Source organism: Ambystoma mexicanum, chromosome 3p (genome assembly GCF_040938575.1).
Source record: "Ambystoma mexicanum isolate Mex_15411 chromosome 3p, UKY_AmexF1_1, whole genome shotgun sequence".
In the NCBI taxonomy this organism is placed as follows: domain Eukaryota; kingdom Metazoa; phylum Chordata; class Amphibia; order Caudata; family Ambystomatidae; genus Ambystoma; species Ambystoma mexicanum.
The window spans coordinates 1,021,283,951-1,021,307,349 of NC_090925.1; the positions used below are offsets into that span (position 1 = coordinate 1,021,283,951).

The window sequence follows — 23,399 nt, forward strand, 5'->3', positions numbered from 1 at the left end:
ATGTATGGCACACAGATCAGCTTAATTATTGCTGTAGATAATTATTGGAAATATTTAGAGATAGCCTTTAGAAAACATTCAGACCTCGTGTAACTTTTAAACAATGAGGAGTAAACCACTTGCAAAGTAAGATTATTTCAATGCCAAGTCTCCTGCATCTCTCTTTCCTACTGGTATTGTAAATAGCTGTTGGTGATAGCTATGGTTAATATGGAAACACTACATGTAGTATTTCAGTTTTTTAATGACCGATTTAAAAAGGTGTGAAAGGTTACATTTGTAATCAAAGTATACACAAATAAATGTATAAAACAAATACAAATAAAACAATCTAAATTCACTGTTTATAAAATGTGGGGTAAACTGGTGATGGGCATTCCAGTGTTTGGACCCTTTACAATGAGAAGCGGCCACCATATCTGCTAGTCTGAGTCTAAAGGAATTTATTGGGATTAGTCAGCTCCATCTGCAGGTGGATCTGACAGAAACCATAGAGAGAATGTGTAGTGAGATGACAACAACTGCTTTTGGTTTTAACTGGAGGGACACTGAAGAGACCTGATTTCCCTGGAATGACAATGATCTCTCAAAGCAGAACTGTTGAACAATGATTGCATAGCATTGGTTCTTTTGTCTTTCAAAGCCTGGTCAAAGGGGACCTGCTGTACAGCAGGCAAGGCCAGATCGGCAAAAACATAGCATAGGTAGTCCAAGACCAGTGTACATAAGGACATTGGAGTGCCTGACCATATAGGAACCCAGGCAACACGTTGTTTCACTGGTGTGGCTTCTTGATTCAGAAACTCTGCTAATACTTTGTTTTCTAGTAATGGGCAATTATTGAAATTATTTCTTCCTCAATCCAGTATTTAGGCATCTATGTGATCACTGCACCGCCCGTAACTGCATTGACAAAAAAAAATGTCGATGCCAATTACGGTGCAGTGCAGTGATCAAATAGATCACTTTACCCATGTCCTCCGGCTTGCATACCCTTACCCGACCCCCCCACTTCATTTACCTTTGTGTTGCACACAGAAGTGTATGCCACCAACTACCCGCTATCCCTGTGGCGTCGGTTCCTCACACTTACGTGGGTTGGAGCTGATGCCACAGAGTACTTATTTAAAAAAATAAATGTTTTATTTCTTGTCCCCCGCTTACCACGATGGTAAGTGGGGAACACCCCCACAAACCCCGCCTCACGTTACTGCACCCAACGAGAGCGGCGGACACCCCTGCAACCGCCACTCTGCTTGGGTGCAGAAATGGGAGTCGCTATTTTGTGCACCTCAAAGTCACAGTGACTGCGGGGGCGAACAAATGAGGGCTACATTTTGGTACGTTTCTGTATTTACCAATGTGAGGTGTATATCAGATGATGAGAAAAACACTTCACAGCTGAAAAGTTTGTATCATGCCAATAAAGAAGTCTCTCTCAATTATGCAAGAAGCCATACAGGGCTACCCCTTCCACAATTAGAACCGTATTGTATCACACCTTCTTCGAGATGCAAGCTTCCCAAAATGGTGGGAGGGTTCCATACAATGCAATGAGGAAGATAGGATGTGAGTAATGTGGATCGCTGTCAATTAGCACCCCAGTCCACAATGTTGTGCCCTCTAGTCAGGGAAATTATAATTATGATTAATTGTTTTAAATAACTTTTATTAGGTTTATTAGAAACCTTTTAAAATACAGAAACAGTTTACAATCACGTGAACACCAACATCTTGCCATTAAAATACAGTCGAGGAAAACAGAAGATATCATTCATTCCTTACTTTTGGCTCTCCTTTTTACATCCTCTGCGCAAAACCAAACAGCCCCACACAATAAAATTGGCAACGTTTCTCAAGAAAGTGTGGCCTCAAAAAATGTAACTACTGCAAAAATCTTGGAGAGGTTTACTGCTAATAAAAACATAGACCACCATTTCTCCAGGGAGAGAGAACTAACATTTTCCCCACAGGCATACTAGTACCTGGATCTTAAACCCATTAGACCTACCTATGCCAGGTTTAAATGTTTTAAGGATTCAATGACATTACCCTCCTTGCAGAATCTACACATGGGTGTATTCACATTTAGCATCTTGTGAACCATTAATAACTCCTTGTTAGAAACCAAATTGAATCCAACCCTCATAAATAGAGTCCATTAATAAGGGCATGGGAACTTCTTCAGATAAACTGGGAGTGAGTTAATCAATCTAGATACATTACTAAAGTTTCTCTCTAGTTTATATTATTTCCTTTTATCCTGCATGTTAATCCAATTCCACCGCTGTAATTTCTTTTTAACCAGGGTGGGGTTGGAGAACAGAACTTCAATCGAAGTGTTCAAAGTGGCCAAGCACATATAACATGTTAGCACTCCAAGCATTCAGAGGCCAGTCCACTTCATCCTTTGTTCCATTATTGAGAATCGCTAGCAGCCTAGCTGAGTTCATCACAATAGATTTCTGCCACACGGACAGCATATCCAAAGAACTGACACATATAGTGACTGCAAGCCCAACTCAAATCTAATGAAGGTTAGAGGAAGACCACTAGGAAGATGCAAAACTTTCTTTTAGAAAAATGCCTCCAACACTTCCCAGATTTGCCAAGGCATATTTAGCCCTGTCTCAGCCCTGTATGTTAGTGACAGCGTCACTTTTTGTTTGTTGAATACCAGATCTGGAGTGATAATAATCTTTCCATATTTCCTATGGAGAGCTTGACCTTGGGCAGCTAGGCTCTTTGCCTGAGCTCTCAGATCAGAAACCCAGATGTCCTCGTGTATGCTCTGATTCAGCCGAATCCCTAAATATGTAATCAATGTCACCATCTCTAAGGACTCTGAACCTATATGCCAATTAAAACCCTTATTTTGCTGCCCTCCAGATGGTTTAAAAATCAGTATTTTGGATTTATTTACCTTGATCTTCAAGTCATTTCCGACCATATAGTCTTGTAAACAGTCCAACCTACGTTGCAAGCCTATTGACGCTTGATTGAACAAAATCAGGTCATCTGCATAGAGCATCCAAGGTAACAGTCTTCCATTAAGTTTGGGGGGAAAGGCATTTACATTGAATTTACTATCCCCAAAATCCACGAGATGTACATTGAATAATATTGGTACCAATGGGCAACATTGTTTAAATCCCCTATACGTATAAATTTGTTTGGACAGTTGTCCCTCCAAATTCAGTCTGACCTGATTGATGTTGATGAGTGTAACTCCATTATTTGTTGGAATATATCTTTGGAAAAAATCCACTCTTCTAATTTCCCCCCACAATCTAGTCCTATTTACACTGTCAAATGCTTGATTTAAATAAAAAAAAAATGCCCAAAATGTGTTTGTTCTCTTTTTCATTCCCCACTTTAGAAGATTTAGAAGAAAAAGGTTCAAACGTGTTCCTAACCCCTTATTGAAACCTGTCTGTCAGGGATTTAACCTACCAATTCCACTTGCACACACAGGGCCTGATTAAGACTTTGGGGGTATTACCGCTGGTGGTATTAGCCCTACCGCCGAACTCCCCGGCGCTAATAGCGCCGGATCACGAGTTCGGCAGTAATGTAATTCCCCATTCCATATTGAGCCCATTTGGGAATGCCCCATTCCCCATTGGGCTCAATGGGGAAAATTCACGCTCTTACCGCCGGCGGATTTCCCGCCGGCTGTAATAGCGTGAATTTTCGGCGGATTTCCCCCCAGCCAAGAGCTGGGGTGAAATCCGCCAAAGTCCAGCTTTGGTGGACCCTTAAATCCGGCGGTAATAGAGCGACCGCCGGATTTAAGGGTTACCGCCAAAGTCGTGATGAGGCCCATAGTCAGGTGGCGTAAAATCAAGGTGGCAAATAATTTCCTCAAAATATCCAGGAGGGCAGTTGTTCAATAATTTATTGGATCTTCTCTGTCACCCTTCTTGAAAATAGGTATTATTATGGCTGTCCTGCAAGGCATCTGGATCTCTCCAACACTCAAAATGTTTTTAAACAATATAGAAACAAACTCAGCCCATAATGCTGGTGATTCCAAGAGCATAAAATTGGTCAGAACGCCTGGGCTCGCAGGATGTGACTGATTTAGATTCCCAATTAAAATTGAAATTTCACCTTTGTTAAACTCACAACACAATTTCTTATAATTTACCAGATTATTTCTCATGTTTGTACCATGAGGAATAGCTAAAAGGTCTGTAAAGTGTTTACCCAATTACTTTAAGAAACAGCGCTGGTTAAAAACGCTGCTTGAGGTGTGCCATTGTTGTTTACTAATTCCCAAAAGCATTGAGGGTACTTTTAGCACACCACTTCAGGCATAATCTCAGCTCCTTGCTGCATTTGTTGACTTTGAATGATCACAACCAGTTTTTATATTTTTGCTTGCTTTTTTAATCATGAATTCATGCATATTGCTAGGTAATCAGCGTAGCTCTTTGAAATATTTACGGAGGAGCTTCCTGGCCTCAAATAATTCCTTATTATAAATGTGTTTGTACCGGATCCCAGGTCTGTTTAGAAAGATAGGTCTTTGTTCAAATTCTGTTAACAGAACACCATAATCCAAGATTAAGGGATCTTTGATGATATGATCCTTCAAGCTGGTAGTGATGTGCATCACATTGTGTGGCTTAATGTATAACCTATTTCTATCCTGTGTAACGTTAATGTCTCCAACCAGTCGTTCCAAGTCTCTCATCTTTCCTGCACATGTATCTTTTAATAGTCTAGAATCACTCTTCCCCAATGTAGTTATGGACGGTGACACGATCCCCCTAAGATGTTTGCCAGAAACAAAAAGTATAGACGATGCAAGCTTTTAAGTGAACAAAGGCCCAGTTGTGATTCCCCAGCATATCCCCCCTGGTCTGGAAATGAATCATGTGAAGGTCCCGCTTCTCAACTTCTTGTAATCATGCAAATGCCCTGTCTGTGGAATAGTTGATGGTAATTTCCTTTCAGTTTCTTGGATTACCCAATACATCTGGGCATTTAATATCAGATCACTAGACAACATTATATATGGGTCATTTTTTATACTCGACATTCATCAATCAAACCCATCACACTATGTCATGATTCCTGCCCTTCATGTCCCTAGCACTCCAAGATGTCAGGCTCGAGCCAGACCACGATCACCTACATGGCCCTCAAGGGCCTCTCCATCCCTCCAAAGACCCACTTGGAGTCAGGCTTGGCGCTTGTGGCACCAGACACGATGGATGCCCCCACATATTTTGGTTCCCAGAACTGCATGTGCAGTCTAGTCTTTTGGGTGTGGTTCAGCCCAGAGACACCTGGGATACCCAGAGACTATTTAAGCCACGCCCAGGCTGAGAAACATGCTTTGTGTTTTCTGCACCTGCAGCGTGACACTCACCGTGTTCGGATCGGTCTCCAGTAGGCCTGCATCTTTCTTCTGCGCTCAGCTCCTGCAAGAACAAGAACACCGTTAGGAACAGCCTTATCTTGCGGCGCTTCTGCCCATCATTCATCACTCCTTCTGTTCTGCGTGCATCTTCGGCGGTGTCATTCCCATCCTGGCACGCCGCTTCCTAAGGAAAAGGGAAAAGAACAGAAAAAAGGCATTAGTAAGCATTCAGCAAATCTTTGCTTATTTTTAAAGACTGTACGAGCTTCAAACGCTTACCTGAATCCCAGCACTCCAGGTTAGCGTGGATACATCTAGAGGCGCCGAATACCGCACTTACTCACTGCATTTCTTCTTCATAACCGGCATCCACGCTGAAAACGTCGCAGCACCTAAAAGACACAGAAAAATAACTCAGTTCAATACAAATACGAAAGGGTCGCATCGCGCATCGCACTCTCACTCACCATCTGCGCTACTCATCTCAGCAGCACGTCGCCATACCCGGACGCCAACCATCATCTAAGGAAGGAAAGGAACAAAGTTTTAGAACAGTTCAAAAGACTCACTATACTTACCTGTCGGACTGTTGCCAGTGAAGTAACTAGGCAGCAACGAGCCCGCCTCAATCAACGCGCCGCTGCGCTGAAAGCAGGATGGAGAGCACACTTTCCAAGAAAACAAGGTGAGCTGTGGATCAAAGGGAAGGGTTTGACCCCGGGAAGAAGGGGTTCAAGCACACAGAGACAATAGGGAGTTAAACTCTACCAATCCTGTGTTTCAGGCCCGGTCTCCAGTCGAGTAGACTCCAGGGAAGGGTTTGAGGTCGTAAGAGGTCAGACCAGGCTGAGTGACGTCCCCGTGGATACCATCATCATCATCATCATAAAAGTTTATTCGAAAACAAATTATCCATAAACCGTTAACAGAATAAAAATGAATACATTACAAAAGTCAATTCAACGTATTAAAAAATATCTAGAGTATAAATTTACAAACAATACATAAAGATTTAAAATATGCTTGTGTGTAAGTCAGGTAATATCCACAAAGAGCAGCCAAACAATTCATTACAATTAAAATTTCAGAGCTCAATCAAATTCTGTGCCACGGTTTTGGCTCTTCGATACCAGGCCCGTCTCAAATAATCCACCATACCCCAAGCCACTGGAATCGTAGCTGCTAACAGCAAATAACATAAGGCAGGCTTAGCCTGAAACATGCCGGCCGATCTGAGTAGTGGCAAAAGTGTTCTCCGTCTTAAGTCTAAATAATGTGGGCAGAACAATATAAAGTGTAGGAGATCCTCTGCCGGCCCCTGACAAAAGGGGCAAGCTGTAGGTTGCACACTATCTGTCCAGCTTTTAGTTCGTGCCCCTAACCATAAGCAATCAAACCGTGCTCGAGTCAAAGCCCAGCGGTCTACAGGATTATCAGGTGAGCGTTACAGAACACAAAGCCTCACATCAAAATCCACCTGGGCGTCATGGAAACGTCAGAAACCGACCAGTTAGCCGACATGTTGGGGCAGCTACGTTCCAAAGTACATGCAGCCAGGCAGGAGACCAACACCTTGAGGAGAGAGCTGATAGTAGCCAAAGAACGCACTGATGATTTAAGCCGGCAACTTCTCCAGTCACAAGCAGGGCAAGCACCATTGCCGTGAAGCGTGCCCTCAATGCCAGCACCATCAGCCAATCCCGTTCAGATAAACCTTGCTAGGGCAGTTCCCTTGGCCCCGCCCAAACGATTTATGGTGGATCCCAAGAGGTTTGTAACGTTCATGAACCAGTGGCGCCTGCACTTCCTTGGTAGACCAGGGGCCTTTCCGAATGACCAATCACGGGTTGCTTTTGTGCTATCCTACCTGAGTGGTAGCGCCGCGGACTGGTCTGTAACCTTTATGGCCCAAGACGATCCTTTGCTGCATGACTTCAGGGGCTTTTAGCAGGAGATGGAAAAGCTGTTCGCCCGTTGTACTCATGGTCAGGCATTAGAAAACAAACTTCTGTCCCTACGCCAAGGGAATCAAGACCTATTAACATACATAGCCACGTTCAATAGACTCATAGTTGAAGCAGAATGGCCAGTGGAGAAGAGAACCATGTTATTCATCAGGGGTTGCGGGGGGAGCTCAAGGATGTTATCGCACAAGTAGTGAACCCCCCGAAAGACTGCTCAGAATTCATTGACCTTGTTGTTCAACTGGATCATAGGTTGCAGGACCGAAGAGCAGATCGAACCAGACCGGACCCTCACCCTATGCATGTGCGTTCAAAGGACAATATTGCCCGCACAACGGAAGGTTCAGGAGAACCAATGCAAATCGGGGGGGTCAGATCTCCCTTGACTAAAGCGGAAAGGGATAAAAGGAGACAGCAGCAGTTATGTCTGTACTGTGGAAGGTCAGGTAATTTCCTTAAAGAGTGCCCTGTGAAGCCAGCGAGGAGGACGTTAGGGGCAACGGACAAGGAAGATACTATCAAGGAATCAGAAACCTCCCCAGCCCGGCAAGTGTAGGGGTCCACTTGTTGAGCGAAGAAAGTGAACTACAGACCTCCCATTTTGCACTATCTGTGGTCTTGATCAATCACCAACAACCATCTCGGATGCACGCAGTAAGAGCGTACATTGATAGTGGAGCCGTTGGGAATTACATCGACCAGGATCTTGCGGCAAAGATGGGGCTTCCGTTACGCCCTAAATCAACCACCGACACTGTTACCACTGTCGACGGCACGGAAATAGCTTCTGGTCCAGTATCCCAATGCACTGCAGCTTTAACCCTTCTGTTCCAGGATGGACATCAAGAATCTATCGTTTTCGACCTCATTAAGGCACCACATTTCCGGTTGATTTTGGGACTGCCATGGTTGGTAGCTCACAATCCTCGAATCGATTGGCGAGCAAAAGAATTGGCCTTTCCCGAGACTTGCGCCCACACTTGTTATCGCCAAGAGAAACAACCAATAGACACCAGAACCTCCACGCTTGCGACTGTGGCAATCGGCACCCTACCAAGTCAATACCAGGACTTTCAAATGTCTTTCAGAAAGAACAGGCTAATACCCTGCCACTGCATAGACCATAGGATTGCCAAATCGACCTGATACCCGGTGCACAAATCCCTTGTGGGTGAATTTACGCACTCACAGAACCAGAAAACCAACACCTGAAGGCCATTGGACAGCTCTGGTGAAAGAAAGCCCCAGGCTGCCCAGCAGTGCAGCCCGGGTGAAGACCATAGGCACGCCTCCTGCATCGCACAATCCATTGCAGAGGGAGCATGCCAATAAGAGGCCGTGGTATGCAGTGGTGGTCAGTGGTGGAGTCCCATGTTGCCTGAAAGACACAGCCTGAAGTAAAGATGGTGGCGTGACACTCAGAGGTGATGTGGGGCAGCCTCCATGCTAACAGGATCACCCCAAAGATTCTTAAAGTGCTGGAGGTGCAGTTGTGCATCTGAGTGGGGACCCTAAACCAGCAGGGCCCATTCAGAATATTATTAATGACTGCAGGTGCAGCAGTGAGCTCGGGGTACCCCTGTGGCAATGAGCTCACCCAGAACAGTCCAAGGTATGTAAGAAGCAGTGGTGACGTCCAACATTGCAGAAGGCCACCAGAGGGCATCACCATGAGTTATGACTGTGCAGCGATCATGGGTGGCCCATGTGGTGGATGGTGTCACCGAGAACAAATAACAGGAGTGGGGCCTTGTCCCATGTCCCATGAAGAAACAAGAGGAGACCCTAGAAATATCAGGGGACAGCCTGCAAACAGCACTGCATCCAGCCCTGAAGCCAGCCTGCAGAGCCACCAGACACAGACCCATGGAAGATACTGTAAAGGGGGTGACTATCTGCAGCAGTCACCCCATTGTGACATCGTGTTTATATGTGGTCTATATGTTGTATGTCAATGTCTATGTATGTGTAGTTATATGTATAGACCTATTTATTCAATGTTAAATTACATGTTACGTAGTGAACAGTAGAATGGGGTTATATAGAAGGGAAATGTTATGTAGGTTTAAAGGTTAGGTAGAGGTAGGATGGTAAGTATAAATAATTATTATTATATGATATAGCAGGTTCCCATTTAGTTTAGTTGGCGCTCACGCCAGGGCAATCGCAGGGAATTATAAAGGGTAGGTGAATGTATACATGTTTATTATAAATAAAGAGGGAACCCCGTTGGTATCCCTGTAAAATGAATTTTTATGTCTGTGTCCATTGGTAATCGGATAACTCAGGGTGCAACCCATCTCCTGGTAACAGCTGTTATATTTGGCAGGTGCAGCACCCCGCCCTATGCAGGTGGACTGGTGGATGGGGGTGGTGGCATCAATAGGAACTGTCCCTGTTCCAGAAAAGGGAAGATTCATCATTGCACAGAAAAGGGTTACATCAGAGGCACTACTGAGCTGTGATAGGCCCTTGAGGGCCCGGGGGTATTTTCATGGTGCGGTATTTTCAGTGATGGTAATTTACCCATCGGGCCTGGCTAGTAGGGGCTGCATGCTTTTCTCCTAAGGGAAAACCTAGAAATTAAGGTACTCAAAACGAGAGTTATAAAGGTATTGTTTTGAATGTGTAGTGCATTTTCTGTATGTGTGTGCTGTGTGTATGTGATTTGCAGTAAATGTTGAGGGAAGAGAAGAAAAAAAGAGAGTGAACAATAGAACAGAACTCCCCTGCCCAGGAATGGGCTGGGTAGGGGAGAACATAATCCTGTACATTTAAATAATATTTGGAATAGGAGCAGGACAATCGGAGAGGCATACAAAAAAAGTAAAAATACTTACCTAAGAGGTTCGGGGGAGAGAGCTGCCTCGAGCAGCCACCTGGGCCTAAATTCATTTATGGCACCTGGTGGCGCGTTCAGTAGCCCCCCCAGAGCATGATCGAGGGGCTGAGCTGCTGATGTTAGGACTGCTCGGTCAACACAGGCCCATGGTAGGTGTCAACCCGCCCGGGTTAAATAAAGAGGGTTCCCCATTGGGATACCTATAAAATCCACTCTGATGTATGTGCCCATTGGTAATCTGAGAACTCAGGGTGTAACCCATCTCCTGTTACCAGCAATTATATTTGGCAGGTGCAGCATTCTCCCTATCTAGGTGGCCTGGTGGATGGGGCTGATGGTATCCATGGGAACTGTCCCTGTTCTAGACAAGGGAAGATACACCCTTACATGGAATAGGTCTACATCGGAGGCACTACTGAGATGGGCTAGACACTTGATGGACCAGTGGGTGGAGGGTGCTTCCTCAAGCAGCCCCTGGGCCTATATTAATCTATTGCGTGCAGAGCCACCCTGGAGAATGATCCAGGGCCTGAGCTGCTGATGCTAGGGCAGCTCGGTCGACACAGGCCCGTGGCAGGTGTCAACCCACCCAGGGTATATAAAGAGGGTCACCACTGGGATCCCTAAAAAATTCACTTGTGGCATGTGTCCGAGGGTTATCTGAGAACTCAGGGTGTAGCCCATCTCCTGTTAAAAGCAATTACATTTGGCAGGGGCAGTGCCCCTCCAAGATGGACTGGTGGTATCCATTGGAACTGTCCCTGCTCAGGGGAAGGGAAGCATGCACCGTTGCACAGACCAGGGCTTCGAAAGAAGGGATACACATATCTCATCTTATGTACCACTTAATATTTAAAGACTGTAGCCCTGCAGCTAACATAACTGAATCTTTGAAGTTTGTGTGCAATACAACTTTGCCAGATATCAGAACGACACTTCCTGTATTGCTTAAATCTTTGTGCTACAAATACCCCGACTGTCATTTTAGCCATTGTGGTAGAGGGGGAGCAAAAACACAGTATTCATGGGCTTTCCTAGAGTTCAGATGTGGCGTAGTGTTACAAATACACAGAGATGTGTGTTCTGAACTGAGAAAGGGACCCACTCCAGGTGCATCTTGAATGCTGATGAAAAGTCGTGGTCTTGCTTAGCAATCGAGTGAAGGATGTGCTTGAGCTGATATCGAAAGAGTTTCCGCCTATCAGAATTGTGGACCTGTAGTATGGAAGGGAGAGAGAATGCGCCATCATGTTTTAACAGGATGCACCAGGAGACTGGAGTCTACGGCAGTATGGGAGGACGTGGGAGATACAGGACCACAGTGGAGAAATTGACTGTTGTGTTCCGAAGATGCAGTAATCTTTGCATTTGGTAAGCATTAAAACTGAGGCCTGTTGAGCAGGTTGGCCTCCATGCAACAACACCATTCACTGTGAGTCTTAAGGCTGAGACTACTCATCATGGCTTGGGGTTACCAGTAGGAGCTGTGTGTGCACTTTCAACCATTCTTGTACTCCGTGCTAGGAAGAGATATCATTTGTAATGGTTTCCTAAGGGATCATAAGTTGAGGAAGGATCCCTTTGCCTGTTGCGCGTTTATGATCAGTGTCAGGGAAGGTTCATCCAGCAAATTCTAATTTTTGCGTTGAAAGATTTACCCTTTGGCCCACTGATTCCAAAGCTTGCCAGTGTTCAACTTCAGAGCTGCTATAGTCTCTCCTGTGAGCCGCGTTGTGCATTGTGATGGTGGTGTACACCGCATGAGGATGCTCACAGAATAAGTGCTAACATAGGAAAAGCCTAAAGTTGGTACCCGCAGAAACCAGTGACAGCCATTTTCTCCACACACTGGGAAACAGCAACACAGGAGCACAGTGGACTGTTGTCAGCAACCAACAGACAATGGAATCATGCGTTCGCTTTCCCAGGACTGCACTGAGGTAGCCTTTAACGGGTGTTAACAGCATTTGAGACAACGTTAAAGGCCCGTTTTTCCTTGGGTCCTTTACATTTTTTTACTACCATGTCCTGAATGTCACCACACTTTTCAATCAATGTGTATTTCAGCACAAAGCCACAAAACACCTTCAGATTCATGAGGTTGCAAAAACACAACGAAAAGGGTTTAGTCAACACTCAATTAATTGGTATAAAATCTATGGGTCTGATTCAAATGCTCTGTCCTGAGCGTACATCAATGCAAAGAGAGTTGCCCAAACCTCCCTTCGATGTGCCTATAACTCAGTGGCCAAACTGGGCGGGATGGGTTGGGAGCGGTGCTCCTCTACTTGTGAAAAACAAGTTTTATTGTTCACGTGCCTTTATTTTAAAAAGAAACCATTCCGGAATGATTTAGTTTTGAAATAAACGTGTAGGAAGAAGTTGAAACTTGCACTTCAGTACACTTCACTGAACATTCCCTTAAACAGCATGTGTGTTTGTTTCGGGGTTTGGATTGCGTGTGGGAGGGGTTGTGGCTAAGGGGTTTGTGGGGAGTGGGGGCAGGCCAGCAGGGAACACAGTTCTACTACTTCGTTTGCTACACTTCGACCACTGCTGTAAATGTATTCATAGTGAAGGCATATGGTCTCAACTTTATGAAGAGGCTCTGCTCCCTGCAGCAGAACACAGTGCCTAAGTACTACTCAACTTCCTCTGATAACTGAATCTCCATAAATTGAGCGATGGAGCCCTTTCTCCACCACGCTCCTGAACGCTCTGCTCGATTATGTTTCCACAGATTTCAAATTAAGTGCCACCATGATGGCCCTCTGAGACCAGCCCTTTGCCACTACCCTCCTGGACGCAAGCTCTTTCACACTTTAAGTAAAGCCACTTTTGGCACACTTATTTGAACTCTTCCATGGCTAATTAGACTACACTGGATGTTTAACTTAAGACACTGTATCATTTGGGGTTTGCTTTAGTTACTCATCAGTACCCACAAGTCAAGATTCTTCGTGAGCAGCCTTGACATACTGAGTATCCTTTTCAATTCAGGTTAATGCTAACATAGATTTAATTTCCCTAACACATTTTTCTCGTGTGTTTTTGCACTAGGGTTATTAGGACTTATTTTCTCCAACAACAAACAATCCACTGTGTGGCCCAACCGAAACGTTGATTTCCGTTCCTGAAGAAAACCAGTCTGCAGCATTAGGGACAAGGTTGAAACTAGTACAGGGAACTCAGTTGCAGGACTCTGACAGGGCCCAATGTTGAAGACAAATATGATGTATTGTCTAGTAGACTGTGTGCGAATGCAAAAACTGTGGGCTTCACTATAAGTGTGACTGTCTGGAAACAAGGCTGCTGGCAAGATCACCGGCACTGTTGTTTCCGGACCGGCATACTACAGCTCTGCCTGCCTGAACCACTGTGCCCGACAGGTCGGACCCTGCCAGGCACAGCGGCCACAGTAGGCAGACAGTCACGGAAGCACCGGCACCGTTAACAATGATGCTGTTAGGACTCTAGGGGAATCGGGAATTAACATTTACTGGCACCTGACTTTCCAGGCCACTGGGGTTGTAATCCCCCGCTGGCACCGGGAAGTCAGGCACTGGTAATATAGACTTAGTCCGTCGGCAACCCACCGGTAGCACCGGCATGGTTACCTCCGGATTCGGAATGAGGCCCTGTGTCATTTCCATGTGCATTCACTTTGTGGATTTTCAATGAAATATATCTCTCTGTTGTTTAAATATTCAGCACTGTGAGTCTGACACAATAAGAACCTGAGTCTTATCGATGACTGCATTTTGTGTGTTGTTTTCCACATGATGGGACAAGAGGAATTGCATGTTTTAGTATATTGTCTTTGTTAAAATTGGAACCACTGTTGCTTAACATGTATTGATTCACACATATATGAAAATGTGTGTTGTGGGGAAATGGGCTAATTACTTGGTCTTTTGGATAAAAAGACAATGTTTTTGGTGCATCATGAGTTGTGTTAATTATTCAATTTGTGTGAACCTCGGTTATATTTTTTGGACAACTATCACAATGATTAGCCCTGATATATGAGTTTGTAAACCTTGGGCATACCTACCCGTTTGGTTCTTGATTGATTTCATACTATGCCATCCCCAATGTGGCCGAGGATCGAGATGAGCCAAAAAGGGGCCGCAGGCACCTCAATGTGCATTATGGCCAATGAGGTGCATTTATAGTCTACCTCCCTCAGATGCAGGCCTGACAGCAGGCCGCAATGCCTAACAGCCCGGCGTCAAAGAGCAAATCCCTGCATCAGGCTATGGAGCAGTAGTATGGGGTCCTCAAACGTGTGGGTGCAATTAGGAATTGCATTCAACTATGTGGGAACATCTTTGACCCTCTTAATGGATGTCCATTGGTGGGCCTAAGGCACATTGATACAACAACAGCTGAGACAACCCTCTAAGCTGGTGTCCAAGTGTACACCGGATTAGCGGCATGCAATGCACACCGAAGCACAAATCATGTAATGTCGTGCAACGCTGCACTGGCATTTACCAATGCATGCAGGTTGCCATTTCCTTAACAAACCAGAGGGGGACCATGAAACTGTTAATGAACCAAACACCCTATCTGAGAGAAAATGTATATACTTTAAGTTAAGTTCCTTCACTGTCTTCAGGGGAATTCCATTTGCTGCGCTTTAAATGGTACAGGCATATTAAAATGCACTCTTGAATACAGAAGCGCAGGCTCCATCGAGCTCTCAGCCAATGCAGCACACATTAAGACATAGGCACCATGTGAAAAGCCCAAACCCCCACCTAGTTAATGACATTTCCGATGCGCCATAAGTAGTTATATGGCTCTTCAGGCTGCCGAATACAGCTAAGTACCCACTACACTCCCTCCCCCTAATTACGTTCAAATCATCACTACCAACCCCCAGCGAGAGAATCTATCAGCCACCACAATTTACCTCGCATGTGTTTTATACAACATGCTCATGAATTGCCAAGGTGTAATTAGCTACTTCTGCAAGCCGCCCCAGGCATGCATAGCCCAGGTTTGTTGCTTGAAGAGCACATCTTTGCCTCTGGTCCACATGGAGGCTTGGATCAAATCACATGTTAGCTAATCGGTTCCAATTGGGTCAATGCCATAATCTCTACCCGCTTTCAGTGAACAGCCATGCTGGCCCTCCCACCCCTTTTGACATCTTGTTATTTTAGAGCCGCCATGAAGCCTTGTGGTGCCGCTTCAGGCAGCTGCATGCAATTGCCCCGTTGTAGAACCAGCCGTGTTCCATTTGCAAGGAATCTGGGACATAAGGCAAGACAGATTGCATTGGGGCCTCCATGGAAGGTTCATTATAAGAACATGGCCTCTCCCAAGGCTTTGGCTCTTACCAGTTAGGGCCACGTTATGAGATGCCACTAACTATAGTGCTGTAGTACAGAAACGTTAGAACATTGCATAGTGCAAGCAACCCGTTCATTTAGTGCACTTTTCAACAGGTCGAAGCACTGGGAATAGAGCAGTCTTCATTAGCACAGCTTTGCACTAGTGCTAATCGCAATTGAACCAGTGCACAGTTTCTGCAATAACACCATGTGTATCCAGGTAAGGGGGACAATGTGGTAACGACACACAGATCTATTTGACTCACAGGAGAACTTTGGTAAGTGGTAAAGTGGTGACAAGAATCTAGTGGTGCTGGTCATAACATAAGACTGAACAGTGCAAGCGCATGTTTCCGTCCAGCACGTGCACTGGACCCCAGGATCATCTTGCCAGAAGAAATGATGGAGCACATCCAAAATCAGGAATTTAGAAAGGATTTCAAAATTAGAAAATGGGGCCTGCCTTTACCATACAACCTCCACACCGTACCGCTTAAAGTGACTTTCAACTCTTAACACACAATAACATTTGCAATTTTGAAATATGTGTGCGATTTACTAGGCATGCGCCTGGAGAAAAGCTGCAGAATGTTGCATTTTACTTCTCACTACGCGTTATCAAATTTGCTGGGCATCTCAGTGCTGATATTAGATGGATTGGATGATTGCACTTGTACAGCACAGGCTAAGTCTTGGGGTCTCTTAGCACTGGTAAGATATCTGATGCCACAGTTGTAGTGCATTATGGCACGTTCGTGATCTATTATTGCTTGATCCCACTCCCAAATGACGCAAACCAGCAGATCAGTTCAATGTTTCACATTTCACCTGCACGTCATAGATTTACATAACATGAATCTGAATGAAGAGGCATTTGTATATGTATTTGTTACAGTGAAAACCAGATGCAGGTTGACCCTCAAGGGCCATCTCTGGTTACACATTGCTTTTATGTAAACATTCACACAAATAAGACAATTTAACTCAGAAGAATGCACTGCCACGTGGAGCGACCAGGACAATTTCCCTCGGCTTTCTTTTGGGGTTAATAAACTGTGGCATGAATATAACTTTGGAAAAGATGACATTTTTTTGTTTGTTTCCGTAGTCATGAGATTGACATTTTTCAATGTACTGGCAAATGGGTTTAGTTGCTGGGCATATTATGTAAGTGCCGGAAAATGCCTATGTATTTCCTTTAAAGGAGGCCAAACTGTTGGCTTTGTTAATGCTTGTTCTGAAAGGAATTCAGTGTAAGAAACAAATGCAAGGACAAACGTATTGCTTATAAACGAAGTAGCTGAAGGCACACCTGATTAAGGCATTTTTATTATACCAAGGGCTGGTTTACCTCTACAATTACAGCTTTACCATTCATAAGACTGTTGAGGAATGCAATTACATTTTCCTAACAGGCACAGCCTTAGCTCACAGGGAGATCCCAGGTGTGAGTTTCTTTGCGAGAAGGGGGGGGTTAGTGAGTGGGGTGGCCATATGGGCTGCATGGCTATGTGTTGTCAGTGAGTTGGTAAGAAGCCACAAAACAACCACAGGATGTGTATCGCTGCTCACATCCCACTTCGCTCCTTCCTTCGATTGCAATATACATTTAGTTGGATATAGGAAATGCTTACAACACCACCCAATAGCCAAAACTAAAAAGTGATGAAGTTGCATGCGCTTTTCTACGAAAAGACAGACATGACAAGGGAAGGAATTGGCCAATCTGTGTACAGTGGACACTGAACAGAAAAGCCATCAGGAAAAGGGGTACACAATGAAAGAAATGTCGCATTAGAATGCCTCTGATCACATCTACTAAGGCACTTAGCTTTTTTTAAGATTAGTGGCTGGGTAGGCTGGATTAAGTAGAACTGCTGCACATTTTTATTTTGTGTGAACTATTTTATTTTATCCTGGAAAGCGCTGAAGCCAGGAAGCGACGTCTTTATGGGAGGGTGAAAGGGGCACATGCCCCGGGCCCACAATGTGGGGGTGGGGGGCACCAGGCGAGAGGCCCACGTGGTTCTGTGATGGAAAGCTGTCAGAGCCCATTTTTTCACAAAACTAACATAGCACATACCAGGATATTTCATGGTGCTCTGCTCAGGCGCCATAAACGGCTGTGAGGCTGTTGCTGACAAATACGTCTGTTTGGATCAATTTATCCTATAATGTTTTTTGTGTTCACTGTAGTACACATAGGTTGAAAATTCACAATAGCACAACCCTTGTAGTATTTACACCCTTGTGTGTGGAATATATAGATCACCTATCGATATATCTAAAATATTACAGAGTCGTACATTTCAGAGTGGACCATAAAACTGAAAAAAAAAACACAGCAACCATTAATTAAATAAATAAATGGTAGTGGAGTAAAGGGGTTTAAATGGTTCAGTGTTTTTCGATATTTTGCCCGCAATGAAATGTACCACTCTGTAACTGTGGTCAGTAAAATCACATACAATCAATCACATGTGATCACAAATAAATAAACAAACAAACAAAAAACATGCCATTCCAAAAGTTGAAATGCATATTGATACATTTGAGTGCCATTATTGCTTAGATTATAGCGCAGTTTGTTAAGCACTTGTTACAGAGATTTGTGTTCAAATGCCAGATCACAGTACCAAATTCCATCAGGGCCAACTCAGCCTGAGCTGGATAAACATTTTCGCATATATACTTTTGTGACAGTAACATTTACTTTATCCTACACAGCGATGTAACTGCACATGTTATCACTAGATATAACGAGTGAAAAAGCATTAGTCTGGTGCAGTTCTAGAGCTCTGTACCTCTAAATGAGGGTAGTTAAACTGGCAGCCACCCCCTATGAGGTCTTAGTAGGGAGAGGTCATTAGGTAGTCACATTCGAGACAATGGAACTAACGTGTTGATGCTCATATCCCGGCTTTGCCAGCAGACCATACAGTGATCTTGGACAAATGATCTTATCTGACTGACAGTACTGTGCTATCTTCTGTGAAAAGATGTGCCTTCTCACTTACTGGTTTCAGCATTTAGCACATTGTCTGAACTTTCTTTTCATGTAGGCCATTTGAGAATAGGTTCTGGACAGAAGAGAGACAATCCAATGTCATGGGCGTCTGATGAGCATATTTTCAGGTCTGCTAATTTGGCAAAACAGCAGTCTGCTTTGTTATGCAATTTTAAAGGTACATCTACACATCATGAATTGCAATCCTCAATTGTGTGTGTTGGGTGTATGTAAAGCTTAAAAAAGTAATAGAAAATCCCAGATGAGACCTTTAAAGCGTGCATCAATGAATACCGTGGTGCGTGTAAACCAGCCTTTGAGAGAGCGAAAATTAAGCTAGCATATTGTCCTTTTGCATAATATGCTTCTAAAAAGGTTTGTTTTAAAATGTTGTCATGCTTGGTCATTATGTTATTAGTTTATTTGTCAAGTGAGTTCTTAAAACAATAGGGTATTATATTAGTTCATGAAAGTGAAACATTCAGAAAGAATTGCATCTTGCTCTTTGATAAGAACTGTGTAACAATGTGGTCAAGTGCAACAATGGCAGATTGGGCTCAAGTATCAGCTTCACCTCTTAACTAACCTGCATGATCTTATGCAAATCATGTAATATTGTTATTTGTAACCTGTCAAAATTGTCAGTCCCTTAGAATCATTTAGTTTTGAGGGTATGCTCTTCAACAAAGTTACTTTAATTGGCTACAGTGTTGCATTGTATATACTAATAGTGACCATTTTATACAGTGCACACCACTACGTGTTTTGTTTCTTCATGATTGATTGCAATACCAAATAGCTTTTAATTTATATGTTATGTAATCAATGTAAATGCTTGAGCACTTTTACATTCAGTGAGACTGTTCATCTGAGTTCTCTCTCAATTCTGGAGTACGAGTCTCTTTTTTTATACATGGCCTGCATCGGAAATACATCTTTCTTGGGACTGCTTCTGTTAAAATGTGTCCTGTACCTTTGCTTAACAAGTACCCTTGTCTTGGACTGAAAATGTTGCCCTTCAAATGCTGATTTTTTATTATTTAGATATCCAGAAAGTCTGAAGCTGGTTAGAGGGTCTGTCTGAAGTGCTGATGCCTATTTGTATTTCTGCAGGACCGTATATCAAGTTTTGGGTTGTGATCACGAGGGTGGGGAGAGAGTGACCAGAGATTCTGGATTCCATCATTTCTTTGTTTCAAAGGGGGGGGCCCAAAGAAGTCTGTTCGCCGGGCGGCAACATTCCTTAAAATGGCCTTGAAGCTATGCATGTTCAAAGGAAACTTCTGAGCGCCTTCAGTGAAACTGGTGCAAGGAAAAATATTGGCACAATAAAATGTGTTCACAATACAATGTTCTTATAAAAATAATTAAGTGACTGAAAAACCCTTCAAGGAATATGTTCTGTAAAATTGCCACACAGGACTCTCCCGGAAAATGCTCACACTGGAATTTGAATAGATCCATGGCCCATTCTTCTTTCCTGTGGGAAGTGCTTATTTGCCATGAAAACAATGTTTGCATAGAGAGATTGTGAGCCTCAACACAAGTTGGCCAGTATCCTGGTGGTATTACCGCTGGGATACTGTCCGGGCTAATAGTGTTACTGCCAACCGGTCCGGCGCTATTAGCGCCGGATCAAGGGTTGGGCGGTAATGGGTATTCCCCATTCCCCATTGGGTTAATCGGACCCAATGGGGAATTTCCGGCGCAAATAGTGTGCACTGATAGCGCTGCGCTAATTGAGTCCGTAAATGGCTGTTAAGTTGGCACTTACCCATTGCTTAGAGCTGGGGTAAATGCTGCCAGACTCGTTATTGGGCAGACCCTTAAATGTTGCAGTAATAGCGTTACCGCTGCATTTAACGGCTAACGCCCAACTCGTGTTGAGGCCCAGCGTCAAGTTGATATCGCTGTTAATATGCTATACAAATGCACTCTTTATTTTACATTTTTAGCTGAAAGAGAAATATTTGTAGGTGCTTATCCTGTGTTCTCTCCTGCACGTGTTATTTATTTATTTGTTTATTTATTCATTTATTTATTTATTTATTTATTTATTTACTTTCCAACAGCAATGCCTCTACTTAGAAAGTTCCCTGCCACTGTCAGAAACGAGAAACCAGCGGATCTTCACTTACGTCCATTAGAGCAGCGTTGATGTAATTGCTGGACTCCCCGTCCACAGAGATGAGGAAGGGCAGGCAACGGTCCAGCGGCAGCACATCCATGCAGCGGTTCTTGTCATGGTTCCGCGGCAGGAGGCCGATGCTGCAGTCTTCCGGTCGCACCCGCGGCGTCACAATGTTCAGGGTCTAAAGATGTCAAAATGGAAGGGATGTAAAAGATGTCTGTGGTTATTTATGGGTGCGAGGTCCTGATTTAGGTGAAGGGGTTTAAATTAATTATACATTTCTGAGCACCCCTTAAAGCCACCTAGGGACTGATTCACAGAGTGTTTTCCTATGGGAAAATGCTTCTGTGAATGAAATAACATTTTCTCAATTTGGACTGCTGAATGATTATCATTTACTAGAATCTGACCACAAAGGGTTACATACTTTATTCAACAGAACTTTCCAGATGAATGAATGTCCCGTACAACCTCCATGAAACATACTGAGCTACTGCATGAAATACCAAGGCCAATGATGTCATCCCAACCCCATTTGCGAGCTAGTTTGGCGCTATAAGCAGTAAAATACAATACAAATTCAAGTAAAATGGCTGCACTTAGGCCCTTTCCAAAAAACTACGGATTAAACTGTATTTTTGGTACAACCCTCCCAGTTCTAGCTACAACAGCCCCAGAGTCGCAGTTGCATAAGCATATTTACATACAACCGGCGTTTTACACGGCTCCCTGTCTGCTTTCTCAAGCCTAAATTGCACACAAAAAAAGAAAGGCAAATAGCAAAGGGAAGGATGAACAGGAGTAAGACATCTTGAGAAATGCCATGGCTTTTGAGGATAATTATATTAGCAACACATATATGCAAGATTGTTGTTTTCCTTTTTGGGAGCAAACAATGCCATTTGGAAGTAGCCCTGGCACCTGTTTGAACTCTTTCTGAAGAACTGAACTTTTTAGCAAATTCCGCAACCTAATAAAAGTGGCCATGTGTGAACAGCACTCCCCCTTATGCCAACGTGAGCCATGCTGCAAAGGCTATAAAAGTGGCACCATAAACAGGGGCCTGAATCTGAGGCCATTCCTCCCACCCCATCACATTATGCCTTTATCGCTTTGCATTGCTCACAATGGGACGGCGCCGGGAAATTGCATCTGATGCATTCAGCGGAGCCCATCAGATCTCTACTTCATTAAACAATGTAATTGATGCCACCTGCCCACAGAAAAGCATCAGCGCGCAGGCAAAGGCGGGGTTTGGACTAAACCTTTTGGAACATGTTCTTGGTTTGTGAGCATCTTTTTCATCAGTTGAAATCTTTTCTGTGGGAGCAGACAAGTGTATGCGGCTGATTTAGAGTCTGCTCTAAACGAAATCTTCCAGGCTTCCAGCACTGAAAGAAACAAACATACTCATTCAAAGTGTAAACGTTCCGGCTTTCCACCTGTAGTTCCCCAGATATAATAAGCTGGTGGAATGTCCCTAGTGGCCAAGGGAATGAGGGAGGTGGATTATCTGCTAGCAGCGAGGCTAACAGTTCACATTCCACAAACTTTCCCCTGGCAATACACCACTAGAAACAACGCCCAAACAATCTACGTTAAATGATGTTTTTATATGTATATTATTTATTTTTATAGTGCACAATTCAGTTTACAAGGCAATCTTTTATCACACTTCCTTTTCCTTTTCGTGACCAACTCATTGGTCTTGATCCAGTTAACATTTTTCCTTTTTCTCCCTTTTTTCTCTCTTGTCTTTCGAATTTTACTTGATTTCCTCTTTCTGACTCTTTGTCTTTGTCTGTCAAAATTTTCTCCAAAAAGTTTATTCCTGCACAGGTAAATCTATGGTTGTTTCCTTGAATGAAGTTGTCCCATCTTTCTTCATCGCTTCTGTGTGTCGTCGATGATATATGACTTCTCAACATGCTATTTATTTCTTTTATCATTGCACTGCAATTCACAAGAAGATGGAATGGTGTCTCCTGCTGATTATTGTCTTGCCAAAATCTACAGCGTCCTTCATTTATTCCTCTTCCTCCTGTTCTGGTTTTATATTTGTTAGTCAGAAAGACTCCTAGTCGGATTTTCATTAATTTGTCTCTGTGGATATTTGAGGGGAATTTTAGCAAATAGTCAGGTAGAATATTTCTTTTCCGATGTCCCTTAGCCATATTATTTATGTTTTTAAACTTCATTTTAGATTCTCTAGTTAAGATCCAGACTTGCCTAAAAAGTTTTTCTTTTACTTTGTTGGGATTTGTCACCAATTCGTCCTCTGAAGATTCCAATTCCATCAGAATCCACCCCATTCACTTTTCCAGTGGCTGAGGTGTGTTGAACTGTTTCCCTGGCCTTTCTTTGCCAGTATTTTGTATCCCTCCGCCGGGCTTTCTTCTCTGATTTTTCTCAATAGTCCCAGTGATTTCCATTTCATTGTTCCTTCTAGGGACTCTAGCCCAAGCTCAGATCTTATTGCTACATTTAGCGTGTTTCTTGGTAGCTTCAATAATGGTTTCCAAAAACCACTTTCCAGCTTGGGCCAGATTTTATGAGAAAGATTCACTCCGACTTCACTCCCATATGTTAGCGAAGGTAGTACTTTTTGTACGTAGAACCTTCTGACTGGCGACAGGGAGAAATGACCAAATCTACCGTTTACACCTCTTCCTTGCGCACTTAGGTTCTTAACTTTTGCGATCAAGACATCCTCCCGGTTTTTTCCACTCTCAAAGTGTTAAT

At 43.7% G+C, this 23,399-nt stretch overlaps 1 protein-coding gene across 19 annotated transcripts in view; it reads right to left on the bottom strand.

Moving 5' to 3' along the window:
* Nucleotides 1–23,399, bottom strand: part of PTPRT (protein tyrosine phosphatase receptor type T) — a 2,174,878-nt gene that overhangs the window by 65,580 nt on the left and 2,085,899 nt on the right. For all 19 annotated transcript variants that reach the window (XM_069652359.1, XM_069652348.1, XM_069652364.1 and 16 more), the window contains one exon: nt 20,665–20,838. In XM_069652359.1, the coding sequence (XP_069508460.1) occupies nt 20,665–20,838 (174 nt within the window). The remainder of the gene's footprint in view (nt 1–20,664; nt 20,839–23,399) is intronic.